Source organism: Amphiura filiformis, unplaced genomic scaffold (assembly GCF_039555335.1).
Source record: "Amphiura filiformis unplaced genomic scaffold, Afil_fr2py scaffold_21, whole genome shotgun sequence".
In the NCBI taxonomy this organism is placed as follows: Eukaryota; Metazoa; Echinodermata; class Ophiuroidea; order Amphilepidida; family Amphiuridae; genus Amphiura; species Amphiura filiformis.
The window spans coordinates 3117880-3130648 of NW_027305485.1; the positions used below are offsets into that span (position 1 = coordinate 3117880).

The following is a 12769-nucleotide window of genomic DNA, read 5'->3' on the forward strand; positions in this document are numbered from 1 at the left end:
AATATCTATTTTACAATCCGACGGGGTTATGTTATTCATGCTTTCACTGAAGACAAAATACAAGTTTGTACGAGAAAACTTTGATTTCTGCAATTGGAGGCTTTCCAACTTTCCATAATTTTGTAGGTTGTGCAAATATGTTATATTTTAACTTTCCAAAGAACATTTGAGCCAAGAAAGTCAATGATCAAGTGCTTAAAGCCAAAGTTGCGTGTGATTTGTGATACCATGCGATAATAATGTTGAAGTTTAAAAAAAAATTAACTTTGCATTACAATTTCGTGGAAATATTCCAAAAACATTAATCCGTGTGAGAAAGATTTTAAGCCAGCTGGAATTCTGTATGCAATAGTTCTTTATATCAACATTAACGAAAAAATATATTTACAAGTACTGAACATCATCTTACATTTTTAATATCGTGCAGATTTTCAAATTTGAACACAACCTAATTAAATGTTTTGCAAGAACGATTATTTAAAAAGAACGAAAAGGATTTCACCGAACAAAATATGTAGCAGATTGACAGTTAAACACTAGCGCGCATTCAGTTGAATGATGTTTCTTTCAAACTTGGAATGAAGTGAATTAAGGCATACGTTATGTAATCGCTCATTTCTTCGCAATCAGTCAATTGATTCCAGTAAAATTGGCGTATCAGATACAGAATAAGTTGAGCTACATGCTGTATTTAAGATTTTTGGGACACCCTGTATGCGCTACATTTTAAATTTTTTGATTCTGATGTCTATTTCTTGACTTACGTTCAATTTTATTTACTCGGTAATTTTTTCTGGGACACCCTGTATTAGGGTTATCCTTTTCTTCTGAAGGGGTCCCAAATTTACAAAAAGTAGGCGTCAATAAATTGCGACCCCAATATTTCGGCAACAAAAATTTCATGACCACCCACCCCAAGTCCCCCCACCAACACCACCCCTACCGATACACCTTGCCCCAGGCTAAAATTGTACTGAAATCAGTATTTTGGAATGAAATAAACACACTATCTGTGGTCATCTTGTGACTCCCTACATTTTGGTCATTGTTGACAATGTTATGACCTCCCTATTTTTATTTCCAAAAATTTACGATCCAGTAGTATTTGTGGGTCGGCCTTATTGTTGTTGGCAATTGACGCTCAATAGGTACATGACAATGTTCAGTCCTCATCAGTCCAGCCAAAGCTTGCAAACGAAAGGGGAATGATCTGTTTTACATGGAATATTAAGCCATTTAAACCTGTTTACAAAGTTATCATTTGCCCAGAGGGTACAATCTTTTGTAGGATAGCCCGTGGCCCATTCATTATAATCATAGGAGCTACCATCCGTCCAGACAAGACTACCGTCTACATTCCTGTCGTGCAACCCAAGATAGATGGTACAATCATAATATTCATCAGTGATGGGCGACGCGTTGGAGTCAGGAAGAAGCCGATGGATTAGGGAGTCATGCCAGAATTTATAGACAAAATCAGACTCTTCTACACTATGGATGGACACTAAATGTCCTTGAGCTGTGTCGGAGAACAATCCATTACAATGTGCTTCAGCTTCGTCCCAAGTCTTGGCAGTACCAAAGAATCGGTAGCAGTTGTCTCGGAAATGCGTCCAAAATGGCGGGCATTTATGACAACTTTGACCTGAAAGGGTAAGAAAATATGAAGAGTTTGTTTCCAAAAGGCGCTAAAAGTTTAACAGACATTTAACGATTGGAAAGGATACGTTTGTTGCCATTTTAGTTCCTTTTGGAACCCCCCCCCCCAAAAAAAAATCTTTTATATTCATGATATTTATCATTTTAAAGATAACGCACAAATTGTTATAACTATTCTAGTGGTCCAATGTTATTAGATTGGCAAGGTTGTTACTACTCTTAGTAATATTTTCAAGTGAGTTATACTCTGACAGCCAGAATGGAGTCGGGTGATTCTCGAAATGGAGTAAACTAGCACTGACTCTCAAAAGGAGTCGCCTAACTGTCACAAGAGTCCTGCACGGCGTGGATTTGCTATTTGCTATATCGATGCTAAAATTCTAGTCACCAAACCAGGGGGCAAAATTTCCAAATCTTCCTACTGATCTGCTCTAATCTGATCTGATCTAAAAGAACATTACATTAGACAAATGCGGGCGAAGCGCGCGAAAAACTTGCAATTTCAATGCTAACATGAACACAATTTAGGACGATATATACCCTAAAATCGTACTGAAGATATCACACCACCAAATAAATCCCCATAGAGATAGGTACTAAATTCGCCTCAAGAAAAAGTAATTTTTTCTTCGCAAGAGCGACTCAGTTCTTAGCCACAACAGCTATGATGGTTGAAATTAGCCCTAGCCTGATCCCTCTGACTGGGAAAAAATATAGGTTGACCGACATTATTTTTACGACTGGCCCTCGAAGTCTATGATGTATGGGAATTACCTAATTTACCTCCAAAATCATGCCAGTGTTTCTGTACAGAAACGACTGCTTAAAATCATTAAAAAATACTAGATCTCTCTATGGTACACTTGCAGGATTTGATATTACTAATCATGACCAATCCAAAGCCAATCTTATGCAAATTTCTGCTCATTTTAATGCTTACTGAAGGTTTTTTCTGAGAGATGCATTCAGGGCGCACGACCTTACAATACTATTTGGTGGTGTGAAATCTAAAGGAGGATGCATAGGTCTTTACATCTTTTAGTTAATTTAGTCTCAGTATTTTGATCCAGTACACAAGTTTTATGCTTTTTCCAGGCATCAGGAACTGCCCCAGCACTCATATTATTTTTGATTTACATTATAGAAAGGATGGAATTATATATAACTCTCATTTTTGAGATTCTTGTTCAAATTCGAGATCAAAAAATGGAATGTGAAAGGGGCACTCTAAAAATACCTATTCAAAAATGAATAGAATCTATTCAAATTTGAATAGGTAAACATGTACGGCGGGCACTTAAAATGAATAGAAAATTCTATTCAAACAAATGATCCCAAATTCTATTCAAAAATGAAGAGGTCACTTGTCAGAAAATGAAACCTTTATATTAGCAGATAGGCGAGATCTGCTTGTTCTCTGTTGACAAGGGGCAGTCTTCAGTGAACGACTCTTTTCAGAGTCATCAGTAGACTAGGGGCGGTCTACATGTTTCATTATTAGGTACTTTGTCCTGAAGAAGTCAGAGCTACTCCTGACGAAAGCTTGACAGTTCTAAACTTGTCCGACGGCGAACCCGCTAAAAACCCACTGATTGATAGAAAATGAATAGTTTACTAGTTACAGTTGATTAGAATCTATTCAATTTATTTGAATCTATTTGACTCTAGTCAAAAGGGAACGAACTTGGGAAATATGCCTGGAGATGCATCATCTCTTGTCCGCTTCGCGCTAAGAGAGGAACACTACGACTCATCACCGTGGTGTTGAATAGCTATCAAGTGTGTACATACATGTACTGTCTTGAAAGGGGATAGCAGAAAAGGTATTTTGCTTGAAAATATAAAATCTATGGTGTTAAATAGCGTTTGCCCTGTTTTCTTGATCCGTGGTTTCGTTTCCTATTATTTCAACTGAGTATAATATTTAGGATTTAGAGAAGATCCTCCAAACACTTTCTTACCAGTGCCTATGTCCCCACCGTACTGTACAAATGTGTAATGGCGGCCGACCAAGAAGCAATAGACCCCGGATACAGCAGCGTGCGTACTTTTGACCAATGAAATGCCTCATTATCGTTGACGTCATTTTGATGAGTGTGTTGATTCAAAGTTTTCTGCGATGTTGATACTAAATCGCATCAAACGGTATGATTCGATTTAAAAATGATAAGGGATCTATTCAAATTGACTTTCTATTAAAAAATGAATAGGCCGTCATTAGAGTGGGACATCTCGCCGATCTACTCACAGAGTAGAGATAGTTCAATGTTAAGAAAATGTTTCAGCTACTTGAGCTTTTAACAAACGTACCCTATTTTTGGGAAATTTAATATTGGAAACACTGTTTAAAGATGACAATATATTAAGCTATGAGACTCTGAACGCTCTCTGAAAAATTAAGACCTGTTTAGTAGTAGCGCCATCCAATTTACCATAAACTCTGTCATTATCTAGCTATAGAGGGCGCAGTATATGTTAATCACTTAATATTGAGCTATTCTGATTTTGGAATCTACCAGTTTATTGATAGCGAGAGCCCGAGTAAAAAGTTCGACTATGCACTTTGACTTTTAAGCAGAACTTTACCCCGGGACTTTGGTCTCTAAAACACACTGTCAATCATACTTGTTTATCAATCCAGTTTAGCCGCAAGTACCAAGCATGGTAGTAAGACGCGCTAGATGTACGTCCATACATACCACTGGGAGTTAAATTTTCGCGCCAGATCAAACGTGCTGCAAATTCCATGCTATGTACGATGTAGTTAATGGTAATAGCACGTGCCCGGAGGATTTAAACCATACCGAGATCTGAGCGACCAATCACAAGCCACATCCCTTTAAAGATACATTACATCATGGACAATTTTAGTTAGGCCAACTTCTGGTTTTAACTTAACTTAAGTTTTAACCGCAAGTCAAAGTAAGTAGTCCACTTGGGAAGCTAACAAACAGAGGGAGTACGGTGACTGAAAATATCAGATGTGAAAATCTATCAATTGCACACAAATTAATACAAATCAGCGTTTTATGCATAAAAAAGGTCCATAAGGGAGCGTTCAGAAATACTTTGGTGGGGGTGGCTGTTTAAAAGGGAGGGGGAGCCAAAAAAGTTTTGGACCTTAAAAGAGGGGGGACCAAAAGTTTTAGGTGGTAGGAAAGGGGGGCCAAAAAGTTTTCCGCTTTAAAACCCCAAATTATCGCATTGAGACCCTCTATATCACTTTTAACATAGGCAAGTTTTGGTTTTCAGTGCTTGTGTTTGAAAAAATGATGGCACTTAGTGTACACATATCTATTATTAAATATAACATTAAAGATGATCAGCAACATGCAACATCTGGGTTGGTCTAACAAATACTGGCACTTTTTATTATAGAATTTTATATCTCTTCAAACATGATTATGTACCAATCTGATCAAAATACAACTAAATCAAGAAAATATTGCAAATACATTGGATTTTTTTGCACGTAAACTGCACACTTCAGTTTATATTTCTTGTAGCAAAATTATTTTGAACACATAGGCCCATGGGTAGATTTACCATAGGGCAGAGTGGGCACAGGCCCATGTGCCACGGTCTTTGGGGGCCAAAACTGATACCTGTGTACATTTGTGTGACCAAATTAATCTCATAATTTGACCATTTTAGCTTTTTGCATATAATATAAATTAGTTCCAATTTAACAATATTTGACCATTCAAGCTTCAATATGGCCAAATTTTAGCATTTGTACTATCGTAATAGCCACGGACCCAAATTATATGCTGATGTGCATATGAACCTGAAAATAAATCCTCTATTTCATTAATACCTGTAAAATCAGATAAACACCCTGATTTGGGACACATCTAAATTAAGTATAAATGAAAATTTCCTTGTGCGTGTATTTCATGCGCAATTGCCCCACCGGGAATGTTTCAAACATTAACCTCCCTCAATGACATGTGACCCAGATACCACACCACTGGAAACAACACTATTAAGTATGTTTGTTATACGATAATGGGGGGGGGGTCAAAAAAGTTTTGTCTGTCAAAAGAGGGGGGGAAAAAAGTTTAGCGGTCCATCGAGGGGGGTCAAAAAGTTTTCGAGCGAAAAATTGGAGGAAGATCAGCCCCCCCTACCAAAGTATTAATGAACACTCCCTAAGCGTTGATCAACTGGCAGGTTTGTGCAGGAACTAAATACCAACAATTACTAAATGTTTATACTAGGGTTTGGGCAGGTAACCTTGTCCTTACATATCACAATGTTCTTTTAGATGGTCAGGTCCTTTGCGAGTTAGACAATTTTATTATCATGTACTATGTTATGCCATAAAATACTGAGCTTGGGTAACACTTTATGAATAAATCCAGATGCCAGAGTAAAATGGGCAAGTGGACTACGGAGAAGTCTATCGGATTTTAGAAGCGTCGGATTATAGAGCAGCAGGGGCGTAGCAAGAGCCTTGGGGCCCATGGACAAGGAGCAGTACGGGCCCTTTATCAGTACTTATGGCATTTTCGGCGTTCGGAATCCAGCCTTTTGCAGCTGGATTATGAGGCTAAAATGACCCTAAAATATCACTAAATGCCGGAAGCTGGAACATTTGGCAAAAACTTGACGATTTTCTTGCAAAAATATTTTGAAAATGTTCTGAATTTTTTCAAAATTTTTCAGCCAAAATCGATCATTTTTTGGCCCAAAATCGGTTGATTTTAGAAAAATAAAATAAAAAAAACAAGCAAAAAAAACCGTTCTCCTAAAATGCAAAATCTTGGTCGGCCGGGCCAATAAAACAAAGTTTATTTTTCATCGACAAATCGGACCCGCAGAAGTTTTTCCCCCGTCGCCTTGGTACTAAATTACGAACCATTTGAGAAAGAACAAAGAAAACAATGTCATACCTTCCTTTCGTGGTGTACGGTTTGCTGTTTGATGTGGAAGAATCGGGACCTGCAGTGTCACTGTAACAATGAGAGAAAACAAATTTAGGCCCTGTTTTTATAGCCACTTCACAGGTAAAAAGTGCCTGCATTATAGTACTCGGCATGATGCTTTATCATTTCATATCTCACCCTGACTCGCATCTCGCCTGTGTACGGTGTATCTTGCCTCTCGCCTGTGTATCTTGCCCTTGCATCTCTTTTGAACATTTTTTTTCGTTCAAATCGTCTCGAACAAACATTTTTTCAGTCCTAACCATACCATTTCACCGCGACCATGATGAGAAAAATATTACACAGATTAAATCTGTGGTAGGCCTAAGAGTGGTCTGGTAGCCCACTGACTTGCATTCGATGGGACAAGAAAAAACGAGTTCCACCTGAAACAAAATTATAAATATGCATTTTGATGCCAGGGCGAGATACAAACTACTCCCCATTCCAGATCAGTTCATGTTTTAGTTGCAAAACTTTGGAACAATCTGCCATTTTCAGTTCGCTCTGCAAGTAGCTAGATTGTGTAGTTTCAAAACAAACTTGAAAACACATTCCAGAATGCATTCTGGAATGTGTTTTCAAGTTTGTTTTGAAGTAGAAAAAGCCATATTGTCAGGAAACATGGAGGTGTAGAAAAACCAAATTTTGCAAGTGGCTATGGAAGGCCGACGAGGAGGGGAATGTAGAGTCCTATGATTTAACCATTAGACCACGGGGCTCGGCTGTGAAATAGCGTGTCGATGTACAATATTTATTATATGAATTGATGTGTCGTCCGAAAAGAACAAAAGAATTGTGAAAAACTTGATTTTTTGGCGAATGGGGTTCGGAATTTGTATGTACGGTATTTCAGAAATTGCTAGGGTATTATTGGAAGTGAATCTGAAAAAGTAGTGTGAAGGTGATAACCAGGTAGACCTGTAGCAGTGTCTAAAAATTCTGGTTCAGTATGATTTGCCACTAATTTTCGCTATGAAATACCGCGTGAAATGGAAGCAAAAATATTTGTGTATTACGAACAATGATTGACTGTAGGATTGGTTGCCCTTTTTGAATTAATGAGTTGTCAAGATATTACACCTGGGACTGTAAATAACATCTAGCATGGTTTTAGATACATTTTGTACCCAGCGAAAAATAACATCGAACAATAGAGTGTTTTAATGTTAGGTGTAAATATAGTCTCGCGGGAGCATCTGTTATTAGTCTTCTTTATCAGTCTTTTTTTTTAAAACTTGCTGGTCACGGCTACCGCGTGACTCTAATTGTTATTGAAATTTGTGCCCAGGCGTATAGAGGGCGACAGTCATGTTGGCCAGACGGAGAATGGCTAGATATGCTGGGCATGTCAAATTGCTGAGTGAAGGCTGATAATCACCTCTCTGTATTAGTCCTTCAAGGCTTGAGAAGTTTAAAACGACTAGTATAGGCCTATATATCGAGGCAAAGCCGAGACTTTCGCCTCGAGTACTCGGCCTTCGGACTCGTTGTTCGGCTTCGCCGAGCCCCCCCAAACACACACACAGACATAGCATAGGTCATTCTTGAAGGACTACTCTGTATAGGTAATGAGCTAGTATATTTCGGGTACCAGTTGGTAATAAAAAAAAATTAGTATCATATTAAATATATTAAGGGATGGAGTATGAACGTTTGGACAGTATTTATTGTGGGACATTAGAGCACATCAGACATATCGAATTGCATTCTGAGTACAAAGAATGTCCTTCTGATATCAAATAATTTTTTTGAAATTCACAATGTAATACAAATTGTATGGCAAATGATTAAAAATTTATATTTTTCATATTTAACAGTACTCGAAGTAAACTTTATAAATCTGATGATTTATACTTAAAGTGTATGTAGGCGGGATGAAAAGCCGACGATCAATTGAAAATGTTGACCTTTCGTATTGAAGATATGGATTTTTTTCCCAAAACACCAAACAAAATAAGGTCTTTTGGGGAAAAAATCCAGCGGAGGTTTGCGTTGCTAATAGAACAACCGTGCATTTAGTGTCACCCCTTCGTTGTACTTACCTTCCTCACAGTTGATTCCGGTGTACCGCGGTCCACAATCGCATACGTAGATATTTTGGCCATCTATACATACACCATCATTCCTACACGGGTTACTATCGCATTTATTGATATCTAGAGTGTATAAACATTGAATGTAATATCATGCTTAATAGCAGGAACATAATCAGTGAATAGATTCATCAGGTTTGTACAGGGTGTCCCAAAAAAAAGAGGCCCCACATTGCGCCCTCTTTTTCTCCTATTTCTGAAAAGTTGATCAACTATATTTAGGTATGTAAAGAAACCTACAATATTCCCCTACCCCTTAATATTGTTACACACGCTGCTACGTGTGGAAAAGTAACTATTTTACATTTTCAGTCTATTTTCCTGACAAACAGCGGTTGATCTCACCCCACACATATAGATATTCGAAATATTACATGAATGGCAACTTACCAAACAAATGTTGTTAATAGAACTTATATAGTTCAGCCGAGTGACATATTAAGACATGTAAAACACTCAACCCTGAACCCTATACACACCCCTAACCCAAACCCACACAACACAAACCAACATGCAAGCAAACATGCACATACATATATAAATATTTGAACCAGAACATCAAAGTTTGCCTAGATATGCTTGATATTAAAAACAAAATTAAAAAATGGAAACTTAATTAATTTTGAAAATAGAAATTGGCACAATAGTAAAATGTGAAGCCAATGTCACAAAAACACCCACCCTACGCATTGTTGTGAAAAATCTGATTTTTCACTAGTGTATGGACTGGCCACTTCCAATCATGATCAAATGAAACTTAGGTTTGCTTTCAAATAATAATAGGCAGTTAGAACAATCAGCAACGCCAAGCGTACCTCGAATGGCCGATCGTAAATAAATGCAATAGCATGAATCTCGCCGGAGTTTGCGATTTATTCCCGTATTCGATTACGTAATAAAGATTTACGAAGCTTAGGAGACTAGGAAATAGAAATACTATTTGGAAATTGCAGCAAGATTTCCAGATGTTTTTATTTGAACAGTACCAGTTGACCAGTTTTGCTAGTTTTCCTAATCTTTGGGCTAAATTAATAGCATCGTGAAGGTCATATATATCATTTTATACTGACAGCTTCGTATGTACTTTACACATTGTATGTGCATTGTGTTCAGTGTGTACATAGGCTATTTACTTTTCCAATCTTGTGACAAATTGTGCTTGCTGGTGCTTGTATAAGGTATTATAGACAAATTATTAGAATGCATATGCACCAGTAGAAATGGCCCAGGTTGAATAAAATAAATACACATATGAATGAATATTTTATTCCCTGGATTATTTTTGTTGGGACAAAATAATGATATAGTTTGACGCTTTGAAAAACATATATGTTTATCATAATAAACTTACAAAGTTAAAAAATAATATCGAAATATTGTAAAATCAAACTTTTCCCCTCATAAGTTGTATCAAAACAACATATTGAGGAAATTGATATGACAGATTTTTAAACTTTGAACTCCACCCCTGTTGTCTCACCAGAAAAGATGAGCAGAAGTCTTTCTATCTGATGATAAAAAACTCTAGGTATGATTACGAAAATGTTTTAAATAACTATTATCTACAAAAGTTTTATAGCAATGTTTTATATGAAATGTTAACATAAAACGTCTTCTGTTATGATGTGAAGGGTTAATATAAAAACAGGGAAAATCTGTTCCAACTGACCAGCAGGGAACCAAAGGATAAGCAATGGATAAGATTAAAATCAGGAAAATATGATGGCCCAACCTCCAATGGGGAATAATAAACGTATAAAGTTAAAAACTCTTTTAACTTTGTTTATACGTTTGGCGTTATTCCCCCATTGGAAATCGATGTTGTGTCATATTTTCCCTGTTTTAAATAATTGTGAAGAGTTACTTATTCTTTCATTTCTCTTGACAATTTTTCATTTGCCCGCCCTATTCCTTTTAAAGGAATTTTTATTAGGTCTATAATTTGATCAACATTGGCGTACTCAAAGAGGGGGCCTAGTCAGTGAGTGTGAAATATCACGCCGAGTAAAAAAATTGAGTACGTTTGAGAAAATATCATTTTGGCAGTCACTTTGAGACAATAATTTAAAAAAAATATTTCACAAGTCGTCTAGGTGTACGATGTTACCAGAAATCATTTGTAAGGCCTGAAAATTAATAACTTTAAAATAAAAAGAAAAAAAAAGAACCTTGTGTAGGGCCTATAAAAGTAAAATAATAAGCTTTTTCATAATATTTGTACAGATTACGTAAAACCATACATTTGACAGTATAACTGTATTAATATTACTTACCTGTCTCACAATGGATTCCTGTGTAACCCGCAACACATGAGCACGTGTATACGCCACCGACCTGATCTGTACATGTAGCCCCATTCACACACGGGGTACTTGAACATTCGTTGATATCTGGTGTGTATAAGAATTGAACCTTATATCATGCTTAGTAGGAACATAACATTTCTCCATTGTGAAGTCATTATTAGCAATTAACTACATAATGCACAACTGTGTTACTATGATAGATTGTTTCCTGATGTTGTTGTTGAGGCTTTTTGGGCGGGTGCGGCGTGCCGCACCCGCCCTATATTAGTCTATTGACCTACTTTTTGACACATGCAGTGTTGCGAAAATATTCGTGCCGGTTATATACCCAAACACCCACAGAGGTGATGGTTTACGGTGAGTTTTGTAATTATTAATACTTGATTTTGATATTTAAGCAATAAGATAAAGTCGTCATAGGTAGTAATGTGTTTGTATTAAAAGAAATAACAAAAATAATTATTTAAGTAATAGAAATACTATTTGGAAATTGCAGCAAGATTTGCAGATGTTTTTATTTGAACAGTACCAGTTGACCAGTTTTGCTAGTTTTCCTAATCTTTGGGCTAAATTAATACCATCGTGAAGGTCATATATATCATTTTATACTGACAGCTTCGTATGTACTTTACACATTGTATGTGCATTGTGTTCAGTATGTACATAGGCTATTTACTTTTCCAATCTTGTGACAAATTGTGCTTGCTGGTGCTTGTATAAGGTATTATAGACAAATTATTAGAATGCATATGCACCAGTAGAAATGGCCCAGGTTGAATAAAATAAATAAACATATGAATGAATATTTTATTCCCTGGATTATTTTTGTTGGGACAAAATAATGATATAGTTTGACGCTTTGAAAAACATATATGTTAATCATAATAAACTTACAAAGTTAAAAAATAATATCGAAATATTGTAAAATCAAACTTTTCCCCTCATAAGTTGTATCAAAACAACATATTGAGGAAATTGATATGACAGATTTTTAAACTTTGAACTCCACCAGACCTGTTGTCTCACCAGAAAAGATGAGCAGAAGTCTTTCTATCTGATGATAAAAACTCTAGGTATGATTACGAAAATGTTTTAAATAACTATTATCTACAAAAGTTTTATAGCAATGTTTTATATGAAATGTTAACATAAAACGTCTTCTGTTATGATGTGAAGGGTTAATATAAAAACAGGGAAAATCTGTTCCAACTGACCAGCAGGGAACCAAAGGATAAGCAATGGATAAGATTAAAATCAGGGAAAATATGACACAACCTCCAATGGGGGAATAACAAACGTATAAAGTTAAAAACTCTTTTAACTTTGTTTATACGTTTGGCGTTATTCCCCCATTGGAAATCGATGTTGTGTCATATTTTCCCTGTTTTAAATAATTGTGAAGAGTTACTTATTCTTTCATTTCTCTTGACAATTTTTCATTTGCCCGCTCTATTCCTTTTAAAGGAATTTTTATTAGTTCTATAATTTGATCAACATTGGCGTACTCAAAGAGGGGGCCTAGTCAGTGAGTGTGAAATATCACGCCGAGTAAAAAAAATTGAGTACGTTTGAGAAAATATCATTTTGGCAGTCACTTTGAGACAATAATTTTAAAAAAATATTTCACAAGTCGTCTAGGTGTACGATGTTACCAGAAATCATTTGTAAGGCCTGAAAAATTAATAACTTTAAAATAAAAAGAAAAAAAAAGAACCTTGTGTAGGGCCTATAAAAGTAAAATAATGAGCTTTTTCAAAATATTTGTACAGATTACGTAAAA

General features: G+C 36.2%; 1 protein-coding gene across 1 annotated transcript; it reads right to left on the reverse strand.

The window, feature by feature from the left end:
• Positions 1 to 450: 450 nt before the first annotated feature.
• LOC140143339 (echinoidin-like) lies at positions 451 to 11625 on the reverse strand. Its single transcript, XM_072165195.1, has 5 exons — positions 11622 to 11625; positions 10957 to 11073; positions 8633 to 8746; positions 6555 to 6614; positions 451 to 1645 (listed from the first exon to the last, which is right to left on the reverse strand). The coding sequence occupies exons 1-5, from the start codon at positions 11623 to 11625 to the stop codon at positions 1173 to 1175; spliced, it is 768 nt and encodes a 255-aa protein (XP_072021296.1). The 3' UTR covers positions 451 to 1172.
• Between the last annotated feature and the right edge of the window lie 1144 nt (positions 11626 to 12769).